Below are 18,875 nucleotides of genomic sequence, written 5' to 3'. Positions count from 1 at the left end.
CAAAAAATACAAAAACATTAGTAGCGCATGGTGACATGCTGGTGTACACCTGTAGTCCCAGCTACCTAATGGGCTGAGGTGGGAGGATCACTTGTGCCCAGGAGGTCAAGGCTGCAATGAGCCGTGATCATGCTACTGCACTCCAGCCTGGGTGACAGAACAAGGCTCTGACTCAAAAATAAATAAACATTTAAGAATTATACAATTCAGTGGGTGTTTTTTGTTTTTTCGTTTTTTTTTTTTTTTTGGTGCAACCGTGACTACTATCTAATTCCAGAATATTTCCATTATCCCCAAAAGAAGCCCTGTACCTATTAGGAGTCAGTCCCAATTCTCGTCTCCTTGAATCCACTGGCAGTTATGAATCTACTTTCTGCTTCTATACATTTTCCTATTCTGGGAATTTCATAGAAATGGAATCATACAATATGTGGCCTTTTGTGTCTGGCTTCTTTCACTTAGCATTGTATTTTCAAGGTTCATCCACATATCAATTGCATATATCAGTACTTCATTTCTCTTAATGGCTGAATAATAGGTCATTTTATGGATACACCACATTTGGTTTATCCATTCATCAGCTGATGGGCATTTGGGTTGATTTCACTTCGGCTAGTACGAATAATGCTTCTATGGACATTTCTGTGCAAGTTTTCCTTGTCTTCTGATACATCTACACATGACTCAGTTTTAAAGTCAGTATCTTAAACAAAACATTTTACGTACTGAAAACTGCCCTTAAAACTCTCCCAGGAAGGCACCACCTTGGAATCAATATACTGTTCAAATGAACCAGTTTTCTCTCTAGCCCTTTCTCTAAGAGCCAGCTGAAGTGGCTTGCTTGTGTTTGGTGGCCATACTGTATAAAATCAATGTCATCAATTCTCTTCAGCCTGGTGAGATGATCACATTTTGACAGGTATATGAGGATCGAGGCAAACTGAGTCCATTGTCCTTTCAGGTCCTCATTGCATGACCACTCACGGATGAGCTGGTTGGTAAAACTGCCCACACTATTTAAATGGTAATGTATCTCTTTCCTTGAGTGACCATAACCTGATGCATGTAAAATAAATGTTGATAAAATAGAAATCTCTTGGACATGAAAAATTTCATCTCATTTTTGGGGGTGCCTGAGTTAGAATACCTCTGGATAAATTTGTTGTTACTGTTAACAAATAAATTTGAAATTAGGATGTTTTAATGCTTTATTCCAACTTCTTTATCAAATAAGAGAACTTTAGAACTAGAAGAGGCCTTCATTTTCTCAATTAAAGGCTCTTCATTTTACAGGTGAGAAAACTGGAATCTGGGAACCAGCCCCCAGATATACAGGACCTCAGTTCACTGCTCTTTGTATTAGACTGTAATGATTCCCATATTCACAAATTGTAGAAAAAGTAGGTCATATGGTCTCAAGTTTTATCCTATTTACAACCCTTATAACTCAGGATGTTACCTACTATTTTACTATTTCTCTCTCTATATCTCTGTTTCTCTCTTTTTTGAGCTGAATCTGAATTATATTCCTCTCTGGTTGGCAGGGAGTTCATGAAGGTAAATTAGTCAAGAGGAAGAGCTACTTTGTCTATAATTTATGGCTTTTCTTTTATACACAAACTTTCCCCAACAGACTGGTGCACTAATGAGTTCAGCTGGAAGGTGGCACCCTGATTTTCTGGAACTGAAGCTTAGCAAAAATTTTGTCATTCAAACGCACTGGTTGAATCGATTAAAAATGTTCATGAAAATTAGAAAATGGCTTTATGGGTGTTTATAGTACCATTAATCTACACTCTCCCTGTTTCATTGGCAGTTGACAGGAATCCCCAGTCAGCAGACAGAGAAAGAAGTCTTTTTAAAGACAGGACTAATTTGTTTCCTGGTGAAAGGTGACAACCTGCCTCAATTTGCTTCAGATTTCTCAACGATAATGACTTGTGTTTTCTTGTCCCAATTAACCACCAACTGCTCCTGAGAAGATCATGTTCATTCAGATAACTGAATTTCTCTTCCACTGATAACCTTCTGGTATAGATATGGGAGTGAAATGCAGATTCAGTGTAGAATCATGTATGGAATTATAAATAGAAAGATTTGAAACATTCTCTTCTCTAGTCTTCTTCCTCTCAAATCTCCATCATGGTCAATTTGCATCTACTTAATAATTTAAAAATTGGAAATAATCAAGAGCTGACTTTTTTCATAGAGCAATGAGACCCACTTAATACTGCATGTCAAATGCTTTCAGAGGATGTGGCAGTATCCTAAGCATGTGATTTAGAGCTATAAGATAATACAGAATAATAAGGTCTGGGGTCAGTTTAGAGAATACATGCCTCCTGTCTAAAGGCATTCCAATTTTAAAGTTTTAAACACTCTGACAGCCAAACAATACAAGTCTGTGGGTTCAAGTCAAATTAGCCACGAGAGCTACCAGTTTGTAACCCCTGGTCTATAGCTGACATTTTAACACACCTGATGTTTCCTAACATGCCTGTCTTCTTTCTTCCCCTTACTCACTCCTTATCCAGTGATGCGTCTGGGAAAAAACAATGAGGAATTCTTGGCTCAGTGCCATTCTTTCTCCTGGAAGAGTGAAGGATGTACACTTATTGGGTTGATCCTCCACTCTTTATTTTTCTTTTTATAGTGAGAGAGACTTGAGGTTGCGTAGTGGTAAAAGTCTGCTTAATTTGGAGTTCAGTGTTAAGAAGCCCACTATTGCTATGTCCCTGAGCCACATTCCCCTTTAGCACTAGCGAAGCTGACATTTGATTTTTATCTGCCCAACTACCTCAACTTACTTCTCAAGTGTTTCAAAACTCAGGCACTGAACAGATTACTGTTTATTGAACCCCTTCAAATCCCAACATATGATTAAATAGAAAACGGTTCCTTTTATTGGACTCTATTTTAGAGAATAGGTTACTTGAGAATATATTACTCAAAATTAGCAGAATAACCTTTTCAACCCATACTGCATTGCTGATTATGGATAAATTCACACTGAAAGCAAAAAAAAAAAAAAAAAAAAAAAAAAAAGAAAAGAAAAGAAAGACTCTGCAATAAGAACACAAAGTCAACTTGACAGAATTCAACCTAGGGGCATGATTTTGCTCTGGAGTAGAAGCAGATGAGGGCAGAAGTTTTCAAAGCTATAAAATTAGAGAATGATAACATTTCAGAGTTGGGTGGGATATATGAGTCAACATTTACTTAGGGTAGGCCCTGAGAATGATAAGACGAATAGAAAATGACCCTATAGGCTACTCAAACCACACACTTGTATCTGATACATGAATTCTTTCTGCCATATTTCCCCAGAGTAGATGTCTAGTCTACTAGACATGAAATGAATGTCATCACTAATAGGCCAATGGCCTAGTTGTTTGAAAATTTTCCTTTTATCAAACGTAAGTAATATCCTCTGCTCCAATAGTTCCTGCTCATCTCTTACGGTACTGTCCTCTGATGTCACATAGAGTTTGATATCTCTTTAAATGTTTGAAAACACTGACCACCCCTCCCCTCCCACCCTCTATAAGTCTTCTCTTCCTTGGATTACCAAGCCTCAGTTTCTACAGCTGTTCCTCATATCATCCCAGTTGTCACTCTTTAAAGTGATTTCAAATTTTAATGTCTATCTTAAAATAAAAGCAATCCTCTTCCAGTTGTATTTTTATCAGTAGATCTCTATATTCCGCCCCCCCCCCCGCTCTTGTTTTGGACACTATTATGTTCTAGGTTTAATTTGCTTTTTTAAAGAGTATATATTGTTGACTCATCAATGATGTTATGGTCATCTAAGACCTATAACACAACTTGACTCTAAAATTTGGCTCTCTCATCCTGAGTTTTGAAGAAAAATGCAAATCTTCATATTTTATCACTATTAAGATGCATCTTGTTACATTTGGTTCAAATAACAAAGATTAAAGATAATTATCTTTTAAAGTAATTTTGAATACTAATTCCATATTTAGTTTATTCCCTAATGATTCACGTCATCAGAAAGTGTACTCAGCATGTTATCACTAACATGATGTGTCAACTGATAAGAAATTTCAATAGGAAAAGTTTGAGGAAAGGGCAGAGAAATGACTAGGGATTTCATTCTCCCATTGACATTAATCCCTTCTATGGTTTAAAAGTTTGTGTCCCTTCCAAAATTCATGTTGAAACATAATTCTTAATGCAACACTATTAAGAAGTATGGCTTTTAGGAGGTGACTGAGTCATGATGGGGTTAGGTGCCATTATAAAAAAGCTTCGCGTGGGGAGTTTGTCTTCTTTTGCTGTTCCATCCTCTCTGCCATGTCAGGCACAGTGTTCCTCCCCTCTGGAGGATGCAGTGTTCAAAGTGCCATCTAGGAACTGAAAACTGGGCCCTCCCTAGACCCTAAACCTGCCAGCACCTTGATCTTGGACTTCCCAGCCCTGAGAGCCATGAGAAAGAAACTGCTATTGTTCACAAGTTACTCATTTTATGGTATTTTATTATAGCAGCATAAGTGGACTAAGACAATCCCCCAACCAACACTTTCAGGGTAAAACATGTGAAACAATCCTCCTAAACATCCCCCAGATTCTTCTCTCTATCTTCCCATATAGATATTACAAGAGTTGTTCTTTTTGTTTTGTTTTGCTGATGCTATTTTGACAAGCAGGAGATATAAACATATTCATAAAGAAATCAGGCTAGTCCTTATTTATTGTTCAAAATAATCTATGCTGGTAGAAAGATACCAATGAAAACAGAAGTTACAAACAGTGTATACAGTATGATCTTTTTGTGATAAGGATATTTATTTATAGATCTGAGGACAGATTCATACACAGTTAAGATACAGATGTAGATACAGATTGGATTCAGCCTCGATGTAATTCTAGAAGAAAACATAAAAAATATGTGGATCTCTCTGAATGATGAGATTATCTTTTCCCTAATAATTCTACAAATAATATAATTAAAACATAATTTTTACAAAAATCGTATGCTGGTAATAACTACTTTTCATTTTAAAGTCTCTTAGAAGAAGCAAAATTTCCACTGAAGTTGGTGTCATGTCACTTAGCTACAGTTTGTGCAAACTGTATTATTTCCATTAAAAAGGGAATCAAAATATTTGCCTATTCTCCACAGGTCCTGAAATATAAGCAATAGTGCCTCAGCTATGGGTGTGTTCCCCTCACTTTTCCGCTGTATTTTCCCTGAATATGCTAGGACCCTTCATATATTGGGGCCATTAGATAAATTTCTTTTCCTGGGATTACCTTGACATTTAAAAAAATTTGGCAGACTCTTATTCATACTTCAATTCGCTGTTCAATTATCACCTTTACTTCTTAGTTACGCCTCCCTTTGTGTTCCTTCTGTACTCTGAACACAGCTCTGTGTCTTTGTTTATCCGTATTGCCTCCGAAAGGTTGAGCTCCTAGGTTTGCAGGCTTTGTTGAGTATAGGCATTCCCTGAAGAACTTGTTGAAAATGAAAATTCCTGGGTCTCATCCCTGAAGATTCTGGTTCTGCAGGTCAGAGGTAGGGTCCAGGAATATGCATTTACTTAAAAACTCCTACATGATTCTGAGCCATACATTGTGATGGCTCACAATGGCCTAGAAGGAAGAGATGGTTTTGTCTTTTGTACCTTTTGACTATTCCCTCATATTTGGACTGCATCAGAGTGTCCCTTCATCAACTATACTGTCATTATAATTTAATTTCCTTTGTCTTTCACATGAAGAAGTGTTGGTGCAAATTGCACAGTGACCAGGTGTTCTACCTATGCTGTGACAAAGCCAATGGAGGCAGATACATGTTCTATCAGGAGAGACGTAGGCTCATGAAAGTATACATGGAGGAGAAGGCAGTTCTGATTTGACCCTTTGGATCCCCCTCTTCTAAGCAGAATCCAAGCTTTACTTACATTTACAAGCAGTTCTACTTTTGAAGAGAGAGAAAAGGGGAAATAGTTAATAAGATGACAGTTGGTATGGTTTCCAGTTTGGGAAATCTTCAAAGCAATGTTGCTAATCTTCACTTAATTATGTCTTGCACTTTTGCACACTGATTATAGACCTGCTAGAAGGCCACGCAAAAAGCCACTCTTACTCTATGTTCTGCTTACATTTCCTCTCCCATAACCAGGAACCTCCTTTCGACTCCTCAAAAGGATACATAAAAGAGACAACCATTTTAACCTTTTAGAAACGGATCTTCTACAGTAAATCAGAGAGAGATGATGAAAATGTTAATTAACTTGCTTTCATCTTGGTCAGATTCTGTATTTAACCTAAAGGCCTAAAGTCTTTTGGGCAGTTTTCTTAAATTTAATTGCCTGTGACAGCCAAAGAAATTCAATCATGATTTGGTGGGGCTGCCTCTTTGAAAGTAATACTCCTCCTGCCTCTGGCACAGAAAACAAATGCCAAAAAAAGGAAGGTGAGATTCACTCATGAATTATTCTGACACATCTCCTTTCTGAATCAAGGTTTATAAGAGACCAAGCTTTCCCTTTCAGACTTGGGACCAACTGTTGTCTTCCCCCATGGGACCACCTCTAACATCCAAGGAGACAGATAATTTAAAACATACACATAGACACACCACAAGCTCCTCTTCTGAGAGATCATGTGCACATAAAACCAGTCTACATGACAAAGCATCATTCTCAAACCACAGGAAGTTCAGATATTTAGAAACGGAAGGTAAAAGTGCCTAATTTTTCTTTTCTCTTTATTTATTACACAATTAGCCATTTAAACTCCTTTGAAGCTATGGAAATTATTTTTAAAGACTCCATAGTTTGAGAACAACCTATATTGAGCTTTAAACATTTAATGAACTGAAAAACTTAACATAAACCATTTCTTTCCTTTAGTAAAGGAATAGCTCTATGGCAAGATGACAGAAGTAAGATGACAGATGTACTTTAAAAAGATATGCATGAGAAAAAGATAGATTTTTATTTATGTATTTCAAAAATATATAACTTTAATAATGCTGAGGATGTGTTCAGAAGTGGTAGCAGAGGTAGATGAGAGATCTATGCTTTTTAATATCAACTTCCTCTTGAGTGAGAATCTTATCGCATTAATAGCTAAATCACACTGATTGCAAAACAGCTGAAATGAGGCAATTAGTATGGTCTATGACAGCCATGAAGAATGAAACATGTGAGGTTTTCAATGCAAGCCAGATGGATATCTTCAATATACTTCTTATTATCTTCTTGTGGTAATAAGTTCAATTAAACTGAATCAGTATAACGTAAGTCTCTTTGAATTGTTGGAAAAGAAATTAATTATGTGCTTCACATTTAATGAAGCCAAAGAGTCATATTCTGTTTGCCTTTTTTGTTTGTTTTGTTTATTCTGATTAGTAAGTATTCATTACAAAAGAATTCCTTAATTCATTTTATAGGAGAGTTTTTTTCCTTAAAAGAAAGAAATCATTTGTATGGAATGGGTTAAATATCACCAGGTAAAAGGTATCTCTTCTACAATAGCTGAGAGAGACCTGAAAAAACAGACCTCCTGTCTGGATGGCTTTGCCTGCAATATCTGACCATGTAGGATTCTGACCTGAGGTATTCTTTTTAATTTGAAATATTTTACATATAAAACTACAATGAAAATTTACCAATATGTGCTCATATTCCCTCTTCTAGAATTAGCAGGCTTTAACACATTTTCATGTACCTCCAGCCTTTTTCCCGCCATGAATATATATTAAAAATTTACCCAAACAGATATTACCAACACAGCTAAAGTCCTTTCACATAATCTCACTCCAGGCATCCTCCCCCAAAATATTGAGTTAGTGCTTATGCCGCATGTGTATTCTGTATGCAAACATTATAAGATATTATTTTATATTACTAATTTTATATTTAATCATACAATATATTAAACAAAATGATACCATATGTATTATTCTTTAATTTCCTTGTTTTTTTTTTCATTACAAACAACACTACAAGGAACATCTTTGCAAGTCTGCCTCGGAACATGTGTGAATCCCACTAGGTTAAATGCCCAGAAATGGAATTGCTGGGCCATGGAGATTGCACTTTCTCAATTTTACTTGCTCTCCACCGCATCTATTCCAATTTCTATCCCTACTCAGAGTGTGTGAGTACCATTTTCCTCACATAGTCACTGACAAAAGGTACCGTTAGGTGTTTCTCTTTTGCCAATCTCCTATGTAACAAAATCACACCACACTGATGCTTACATTGCCTTTCCCTGATTATTAATGAGGTGACGTTACTGCAGAAGCTTCTTGACCCACAGAGTGTCTTTTATGCCAAAAGCAAAAATGTGAGGCCTGTCTTCAGCATAGAGGCTTTGCTATGAAAGGACAGAGTTGGCATAGAGAAATGTAACAGTTAAGGAATTATATCTGCCCTCTCTAGACCAAGGATGGAGAAGTAATGGGCAGGCTGGAGTCAGGGCAGACTGGCATGGTATGCAATCAGCATTACAAAAAGAGAGAAGGTTTTTACAGAGAGATTTGGACAAAAGGGGAATCATTCTATTCACGATTGATATTGCCAAAGGCGTTATTTGCTCAATCTCTGTGGCTCTCACACATGTCCATAAGAATGTCAGAGGAAATAATCACGCCCTGTTTCATCAGATTTCCAGGTTATGTCATGCTTTGTGAACACAGGAAGAACAAGAGGCACAATTACCTACCCTTCTTTTTAGATTCTCCTACTATCAGTGTGACAGATCTCAGATCTAACAGGATCTAGTATTGAAATGTTCTGGCCAGATGTTCTTCTACTGAGGGACCTACCATAATTACCATTTGGCACTTCTAATGACAAACTTTTCCTTCCTACTCTAGATGCCTGGGGTCAGAATTTGTGTTAATCCTATTAGAAATACCCTTAATTATCACCTAGAAATAATTGGTTCCAGTGGAAGACATCTAATTCGGTTGAAGTGTATTCAGTTATAAAGGACCAATGTTAAAAGCTTTTGTTGTGTGTTAGCAGCCAACTGTCATTGTATGTTACTGATTTCTGATTGATCCCCTGTCAAATCTGGATAAAGCCTTGAACAATTTTACATAGAAGATGTGGGCTGCTTCAAACTCATTTGCAAAAAAAGTTCCAACTGAGAAGACTCTACTTTATTGCGTCTATTATGCTATACATGGAAAGGTTGATATTTCTCAATGCCCTACAGTTAAAACAGAAGAAGAATTTTATATAGTGTGCAATAGTAATGCTGTAGATACTCTTTGGTGCTGGTAAGAATATATATATGTATATATATGAAGAAATCTGTTCATTTAAACATAAATAAACTTCCTATGGGATGAACAATGAGCACTCTTTCTGACAATAAAGGAATCCATTAAATGTTCAGTAAACCACAGGAACATCTTTGGTTTGCAGGGATGAAGAATGAAAATACAAAATAATTTCTTGTTAGGTGTATGTGTGATCTTAGTTAACTGCTACTAAAGACTTCTTTTCTATTAAAGCTATTTAAAGTATAAATTTATTTTTTCTTATTATAAAAGTAATTCTACGCACTGAATTTAGATATTTAAATAAGCAGAAAAGCCAAAAGAACTCTTTAAAAATTCAGACGAAATTAGGGTAAAACTTTATATAGTCAATTTCAAAATTAAAACAATGCTATTAGAGAAAGAACATGCAGTCTGAGAATTATGAGGCAAAGGTGGAACAGTTCAGCTGATTTAGGCTGGTGACGGTGGGAGGTTTACGAAGTGAGTAGTCTTTTTAAAAAAGCACCAGGTGATGTGCTTCTTACGTTACGGTCTTCTTAGTTTACTATTCTGGTTCCAGCTGTGTGAATCCTCCCCACATGCTGGAGAATCAAATTGAATAATTGTTCCAATGTCTGCCAAGTAATTTTCCTCCTCCCTCTCAATCAATGATTTATCACGTCTCCTCTGGATTTTCAACTTGTATCCAAGTTCTAAAGTCAACCCTTTGGATACTGGGGTGACACTAAGGTCCTGGGAAAGAAAACTCCATACCAATTCCAGCTAATAATCCGACTCAAGGACATGTGGAAATTTCCAGCATGCAAGATCAGCAGGGGTAAAAGAAAAGTTGTGTATAGCTTGGCCAGACTATACCTTGGACAGAAATTTGAAGATCTGAGGAAGAGAAAAAGTTATCAAAGAAAGGATAAGTATTTTTTTTTTTTCTGTGAAGGACTTAATAGTAAATATTTAAGGTTTTGCAGAAGTGGCAAAGTTTAGGATATTATATAGGTACTTACATATTACACGGTCTCGGGGGTGGGGGGTGCAGTGGCTCACACCTGTAATCCCAGCACTTTGAGAGACTGAGACGGGCAGATCATCTGAGGTCAGGAGTTTGAAACCAGCCTTGACCAACATGATGAAACCTCGTCTCTACTAAAAATACAAGATGAATTTCATAAAAGTTTCACACCCAAAAATATTATTGTTCTTTTGGTTTTTTTCTCAACCAGCTAACATGTGAGAACCATGCTTAGCTTAGCCCCTGGGGTATATAAAACAGGTATGGATTTGGCCCATAGGGCATAGTTTGAAACCCCTGAAAATACAATGTTCTCAAACTCTGATGTGTGTAAGGATCAATTAGGGCATCTATTTTAAATGTAAGTTTTTCCAGGCCTCCTCCCTAGAGAGTTAGTTTTGTTAGGGTAGAAGTGAGGCCCAGGAGATCTGCATTTCTAACATGTACTCTAGTGAACTTTCACTTGCTAGGTGGCATGCATGTACAAAGTTCTTTGGTGTAGGACAGTGTTTCCCAAAGTATAGTCTGAAACTACCAGTTGCAAAATTGCTCAAGGTCAGTTTGGATGTAGTTCAGCAAGATGACTACGGTAACAGCATCCACAGCTTCATGCCCTACATTTCGAGTCCTGGAAATGATCAGTAGGAGTGAGGGTTGCTATTAACATAGTTATCTTGTTGAACTGCATCCAAACAAATACTCTAAGTTGTTCTTCTCTAGGCCTGCTACTTAAAAATATCTGTCCTATGAAACCTGTAGAGCAGAGGCACTGTGTCACGCAAAATCCCCACCCACCACCACCCCTTTAACTCTGCTGTACAGATACACATGATTTAGTAAGTACAATATTGCATATAAATGTACCCTGCCCTCCATATAGTTCTTAACGGTGTCAATGATCACAAAACCACATTTTTGTTTAAAGGTCAAACATTATGCTTTCTGTTAGGATTTGAGGGTTTGACTTAAGAACTAACTCTTCTTGCTTAAAATGAAACAGAAAACCAAATCCCAAGTATATTATAACTAGCCTGAAAAATAAAATCAGTAAAATTTAGGAATTCAGATGATGGGATGATAATCAAGAGCCCCCTGGGCACCTGTCAGAATTCTGCAGTTTGGAAGCCTGCTCATGCAGAATCTGAATATTTAGCCACGTGATGATTGCTTGTCAGAGGTTTATTCTAAACCTCCTGTATCTGGCGGAATAGATGGTGCCGCCTCCCTCTCCTCCCCTACTTGCTGACCCTGTGTTTGATGCTATCTTCAGCCTCTCTCCAAAACATGGGGGCAAGGGTAGGGAGAAAGAGAATTAGATTTTAAAATCACGGTTAATGATAGAACTATTGTAAAAAGGTTAGAAAAGATGTGTTCTGATGCCTGACCTTCACAGTGTTTTAATCCCAGACACATGAGGAAATCGGAATGAATACAAGCTCATTTTAAGGTTAGAGAACACCGTCTCTGATAAATTAGTCCCTTTGTAGATCTCAAAATTGAATTAAAATACAGCGCTCAGTCATATTTCGGGCTAAGCTGTTACATTTGCATTAAAGGTGTAGGGCTCAAGCATTTTGATGTGGGATTCAGGACTTGGCACAGTTCATGTGGAGTTCAGAATGGTTTTCTCTGCCTATATCGTGCTTTATGGGGCAGATTTTAAAATCGTATTTCTCAGTTTATGTTAATGTCCTTTTCGGAGACCTAGCAGTGTGGATGTCCCCTCTGCAGACGCACATACTTCCCATTAATGCTAATGGGAGTCAGAACCAACCACACTGGGAGATAAATGATCTCCCAAATCTCTTCTGACCTTATCTAAAGTAACAGGATTGTTAACTCCCGTGAACATATTGGCCAAATAAAGCTTTTTACCCCACCTCACCTAGAAGAAGAATATAAGAATCAGAGGACCTCTGTGGAGAAACTAACTGCAGCTCAGAACCAGGAGTCACTACCAGAAATAACTCTGCTTGGAAACACATGAATTCTACCTGTCAATCAGGCTACCTGGGCACATCATCCCTTAACCATACCTACACATCGCTGCCTTCCTCTATTCGTGCTGGGTCAGGCTCTTCCTGCCTCAGTCCTTCCTCTTTCTCTCACCTATTAGGAAATTTCAGTTTTTAAAGTGTTGTGCCTGTTTCAGCAAATCATGTGGCTAGCATAGGCAGGACATACTAATTCTGCATCTATAAATCCACTAAAACGCTTCTGGAAATTGTCCTCAAGTCATGTTTCCTAGTTTTAGACATTCACATATACCATCTTCATGATTTTTTGCATATCCTCCTATAACAATGCATATTTAGTACTTTTCTTTGTACTGACTCATTCTTAAATTCATTTTGAAATACTGTTGTATTTCCATTAATTGCCATTAATGGAAAACCAGTGTTCTCCTATTATACCTTGAAAGAAACAAATAGTTACCAAAATTTAAAAAAATTGTAACTGTAAACTGCCTAAAACTATATCCTATACTTATTTGGGTGAATAGCTGTTTGCATGTTACTAGAAGGCAAGAAATAAATTATTTTGTTCGTTAGAATAGGTAGAAGTTACTATTTTAGCAATATTTATAACCACACAAAAATGAGGCAACCATAACATATTTCATCCCTGATATATCTGTAGGCTGTGCACCATGATTCAGTGTAAGATGAGCAGCAGGGAACTGCACAGTTCGTTGGGAATGGTTTTGTCCTGGGGCTTGTGGTATCACTGGGATATGAACTCTGATGGGAAATAGAGGCCTCTCCTTTCTGCCAACTCTTGGGAGAGCCAAGGAAGTCAATACTTATATGAATGATGATAATAAAATACAGAACATGCCTTGTTCCTACCTGTGAAAATACCCTACTTTTAACAATATGAGGCTCACTTCTCTTTGCTAATTATTCTATTTGGGTGGAAACGTCATAAATGTTCATTTCAGCATGATTTAGAATACATGCATATCCATTTAAAAATATAAAAACAACAAAACAAATACTAATATTTCTTAGGTGCCAGATACCCTGTTAATCGCTTAGCATGGATTACCACAGTCATCAAAACAACCTCATTTTATGAAAATACGTTTATAAACAAAACAACTATTAATATTTCCTAGGTGCCAGGCACCACACTAATCACTTAACATGAATTTTCACAGTTATCAAAGCAACTCCATGAGATTGGCACTGCTATTATCCCCACACAGGCTAATTGTCTTGTCTAAGAGCTAGTAAGTGGTAGAAATGAGATTCAAACCCAGCTCACTCTGACTGGAATCCCTGCCTTTTAACTATGATTTTAAGATGTCAACCTAATATTCTCTTGTATCTCCATAACTCACAAATAATCTATAACAGATCCTAGCTCTGTGTCTAACCAGCTCTGAAACATTGAGATCTCTCTTGGTCCTATATGATTACTAAGCTTCCTTTAGCCAAAACAGTCATACATTAGCAAAGACCTCTAGCTAGAACTGTGCTTTACAAATATTATCTAACCTCTTTTTCCTTTGCCCATGAAACAGAGTGAACAAGCAGTCAGTCACACACTGATGCTAGTGCTCTGAGGAAGTAATTAATAGACTGAAATAGTTGGAATCAATCTAAACATATATTTAGTTCTAACTCTTGGACTTCCAATTTTCTATCTGCATCATCAAGTATGTTAATGATAAAAAGACTTCCCGAAAGAGTAGTACATTTCCAACTTTTAAAGACCCTAAAATACACAATTAGGTAATCTGTAGTTTTCTTCTTTAAATTAAAGGCAATTTTTTTGATATTTTTATTTGCCTTCATCTATCCTCACAAAGGGAGCTACAAATGGGCAAGAAGGAAATAATATGATATGACTCATCTGTATAGATTACTCAGAAACAGGAAGAATGGGTAAAAAAATTTCCTGGTGCAGGATAAAGAACCAAGAAGAACTCAGAATCAGGATCTGGGTTCAGGTCTCCTTCAGCTACTCGTGACCTTGAGAGAACCACCAACGTGAGCCTCATCTTCTTCAGTCAAATCACTGCCAAGTTCCCTTCAACTCAAAAATCCTATGACAGGGCAATATATAAAGTGAAAGAAACGCAAATGAAATGTAAATTAAGATTTTCTCCTTTTCAATGGTTACTTAACACTTCCAGCCTGTGCCATGAAGCTAATATTGAAATAGTTTCACTCGTGTGCTTTGCTAACAGCATAAAGGACTTTCTGCTACAAAAATTATAAATCACCCAGGCTATGGTATATGGGAATTTTATTTCCTTAAAACTGACAAGGTTCGCTGAGTGACTAAGGCAAAGCACAGAGGTGATCAAAGCCTTTTATTAGTATAATAAGCCATATCCATATCTCTGAATAAACGGGACAGCTATCTTAAAAATTACCAATGTCATTGTTTAAGCAACGTTTGCTAAAAATAGTACATGAGTCTTGAGTTTTTAATTTGTTGGAATGGTGTTCCTAGACACGAATTTCAAATCTATAGAGACTTGAAAGAAATTTAATTAAAGGATTGAAGATAACATTAGTTACAATACTATAATAGATACAATGGCTATAATTCTCAAAATTGTATTGGATGATTCTGAAATAAGATAGTCTTTCAGTCATATTCATTACCAGCAGTTTTCTAAGAATTATTAATCATATTATGTTTGCCGTGATGAATTAATTTAGCAATACAGTGATATCTGTATATATTAATATGAATGATGCCACTTCTATAGATTACATTATTAGACATGAGGACACATATATTAATATTTGAATTCTTTGGGTTAGCCATTACCTTTCACTACCAAGTTTCCAGTACTGCTAGCAGTTCCAAAATGGTTAGTGGCTATACAGGTATAACTCCCAGCATCTGATTTAGTAACGTTGATGATTCTGAGGTTTCCATCTTCAGAAATGGTAATTCTGAAATCAAAGTAAATGAACCAAAGATGGTGAAATTTATCTCATATGACTTATTGCAATTTTTTTCTGTTATTCTGTCATTGTTCAAAGCATAAATCATTGCTACATCATTTGACAGCCTCATCTTTATTTAGGGTATTTGTCTACATATACATAAACAAAATTGAGATATGTGACTTGTTTAGAGTTTTTAATTCTTTTCTTGCTAAAATGGTCTCAACAGCCAGTTGGAATAACCATTATAAATATTCGATAGGTTGTGACAATTTCTATTTGGTAGCTCTAACCACATTAGGCAAAGGGAAGGCTTATGGTAGATCACCATTAGTCTTATAACTGCTAATGAGGAATAAGAAAAAAATCCCTTGATAAATCAATTTAAGTCTTTTTGTTGAAAGTGTTTTTTTCTAAATGAGAGCCTTAAATTAAATGAGGTATTATTAAACATATTTATTTCTGAAATATGTCAGCCAATACATTTTTAATGAGATGTAAAAACTGAACTTAAAAAAAATTAAAATATTCCAAAACTCAGTGTGACTTTGGCAGAATAGCAAATGTGGATGGCAAACCTCAGGCCCCACAATTAGGGACAAACATCTACTTTCTGCAGGGAAGAAAATGTTTTTGTTGACAGATGCAAAATTTGGAAGAGGAAGAATTTTAAAGAACTCTGTTTTCAACGTGACTACCAGAAGAGAAGTAGGAAAATACAAAGATGAGTAAGACAGACAGCTTGGCTTAGAGGCTTGTCAGAGAAATAAAAAACGTACACAGATAGCTCATTCAAGGTAAATGTTTGTTAAATTTCTCTTTTATTTCAAATCTGCCTACATCTTTCCATCTCTTCCACTCCCTCCTTCTCACCTAGTCCATCAAAACAGCCTCCTAATTGGTCTGCCTATTTCTACTCTTGTCCATCAGATCCATTCTTCAGTCAGTGGCCAGATGATCTTTTAAAATTTAAATCGGATTATATCACTCTCCTGGCTTAAAGCTATGTCCTTAGCTCTGCCATTGCATTCTGAAAAATTTTCTTGCTGCAGCCTTATTATAAAGCTTTACGGATCTAGCTTTTTAAAAAGCCTCTCTTGCTTACTATTTTGTTCTAATCTCTCTACTCTTCAATGAACTCTAGTCACACTGGCCTTCTGCATATTCCTAGAGTATTAGAAATCCTTCCCACTTCAGGGCCTTTGCACTTGCTGTTCTGCCAGCTTTGAACACCCTTCTGTGTATCTGGACATAGCTGTCACCTTCTCACCTTCAGGATCTCAACATAGAGGCAGTTTTTCCTTATAGATCTTTCCCAACTCACTGTTTACAGTGGGTCTCCCTGTCTCCCTGTTTTCCTGCAGCCACTTTATTTCTTCCCACTAAATTCAATCTGGAAATTTTATTTGTTTGCTTGTTAGTTGTCTTATCACATGGAATGGTAGCATCTCTGAGGGCATGGATGGTGTTCGTCTTACGACTGAACCTCCTGGGTCTAGTACACAGGATGACATGTAGTAGATACTAGAAATATTTCTTAAGTGGCTGAGTGAATACATGAATAAATAAATAACCTAAGGGAAAAATCGATAATATGTTGTATGAATTCAGAGTGGTTGAACTACTTGGCACTAGTGCTAGACTTAACAGTCCTTTCAGATCTCTGAAACAAGAGGTCTAGGATGGGCAGAGCCTCACTTCATAGAACTTTTGAGTAAGCATTTTAAAAACACAGGTGAAGATGTAAATGCACTGGGTTACAAATGCTGCATATACTTTTGTGAAGGCTTTTATGGATGGAGAAGCTACAGTCTTCCCGAAGACCCGGTCCAGATCTATGACTCAATCTGATGAGAGGGTATGAAGGCAGAAGAACTCTACAAAGAATTTTGGAATCAGAGGGGTGGGAGTTCACATTCCAGTGCTGTTGTTTCTAGCTGTACCACTAAAGGCAACTTACTTAACTTTCTCAGTTTTTACTTCCTCTTCTATGAAATAGAACTAACAATGTCCATCGTATAGACTGATAGCAAGAATTAGGTAAGATAGCGTCAGTAAGATTCCTAGATGTAAGATTCCTAGATGTTTCCTGATATTTACTAGGCAGTGGTTCTCTTTCATCTTTAAAATTGTGTTGGCTAGGCTGGGTGTGGTGGGTCACGCCTGTAATTCTAGCACTTTGTGGGGAGAGGCAGGAGGATCACTTGAGCTCAGGAGTTTGAGACCAACCTGGGCAACAGGGCAAAACCCTGTCTCTACAAAAAATACAAAAGTTTGCCAGGTGTGCCGGCTTGTGCCTATAGTCCCAACTACTTGGGGGGCTGAGGTGGGAGGATGGCTGGAATCTAGGAGTGGAGGTTGCAGTGAGCCAAGATGGCACCACTACACTCCATCCTAGGAGACAGAGTGAGAACCTATCTCAAAAAAAAAAAAAAAAAAGAAAAAGGAAAAAAAATGTGTTCTCTTATTTGGTCATTTGTACATATAGGAAACATTGGACGACATCATTTTAATATATTTTCTTTTAACATAGTAATTAAATCAGCCTTATTTTTGTATTTTGTCTGTTATTTCTGACAATTTGAAATCAATAGGCAAATTAACTGAGTCATCCCAAATCAAGGTACAAGATGCAGACAGGGCACGAGGGCACCTGTGGTTGGGCAGTTTGTATCTGCTGGCGGTGCCTATGTTGCTTTCTGGTAGAGGCCTGGCATTGGAGGCCTTGGCCTTTGGGCTGGGGTGGCCCATGCTCCTGGTGGAGGCAAGGGAGCCGAGCTGGAGCCATGGCCAGTGAGGTGGTAACTGTTAGGCCTAACCATTGCTGTTGAAGGATTTGTGGGTCATTATATTTTGCAAACCAGGAAGCATATGGAGCCTCAGGTAAAACAAGCTTTTCAAAGTCTACTGAAATCTGCCCTCAATGATGGCTATTACAGAGATGTCTGAACCCAAAGTGACAAAATAAGAAGCAGAGGTGCAAGTCCTCCTGCCAATAAAGAAAGAACAAGAGATGCTCATAAACAAATTACTCTCTTAAATCACATCACTCAGATAAAGGAGAATGTTCTTACATAGCAGCCAAAATTTATGAAGGTAAACATTTACTAGAATATCAAGGTAAAAAAAATAAGTAAATGTATGATGAATTTTAAGTTCTTACTAGTTTACATAGATGACTACCAACTTCTTATAATAAAATGTCTCAAAGCTACAATTAAAAAAATAATTTAGCATAAGCTAAATCAAAACTCTGGCTAAAAAAAAAGACACAGACAAGAAGGCCTTTTGTTCATTCACATCACAGATACGCATATAACAGTTGCTCAATAAAGACCATCTGATACCTCATTTGCCAAGGAGCAGATGCATTGACAAAAACAGAGTGGAGAACAAATCTTAATTACCTCAATAATAACAAAAATAGCTTTAAAGGAGCTAGTCACATTCCATTTATAAAATAATTTGCTAGAAATTGTGAAATGCTGGCATATGAGAATTAAATATGTAAGGTGACATTTGTGTTTTATGTATGGGCTTATCTTCCATGAGGTAACACTGGCTTGGAGCATATTAAATATTCTTAGGGGTGAGATGACTCTTTAAAAGCAAAAACACCTATTAATAACTTATACCATTAAAAATAGTATCATGACCATTCCAAAAACCTAAAGCCATTGCCTGTATC

The 18,875-nt window shown here is 36.9% G+C and overlaps 1 protein-coding gene across 17 annotated transcripts in view; it reads right to left on the bottom strand.

Moving 5' to 3' along the window:
- LOC105477607 (contactin 4) overlaps window positions 1–18,875 on the bottom strand; it is a 1,037,214-nt gene that overhangs the window by 60,739 nt on the left and 957,600 nt on the right. For all 17 annotated transcript variants that reach the window (XM_071092102.1, XM_071092103.1, XM_071092099.1 and 14 more), the window contains one exon: window positions 15,066–15,193. In XM_071092102.1, coding sequence (XP_070948203.1) covers window positions 15,066–15,193 — 128 coding nt within the window. The remainder of the gene's footprint in view (window positions 1–15,065; window positions 15,194–18,875) is intronic.

This window comes from Macaca nemestrina, chromosome 2, assembly GCF_043159975.1.
Source record: "Macaca nemestrina isolate mMacNem1 chromosome 2, mMacNem.hap1, whole genome shotgun sequence".
In the NCBI taxonomy this organism is placed as follows: domain Eukaryota; kingdom Metazoa; phylum Chordata; class Mammalia; order Primates; family Cercopithecidae; genus Macaca; species Macaca nemestrina.
This window is presented reverse-complemented; position numbering and strand designations above follow the sequence as displayed.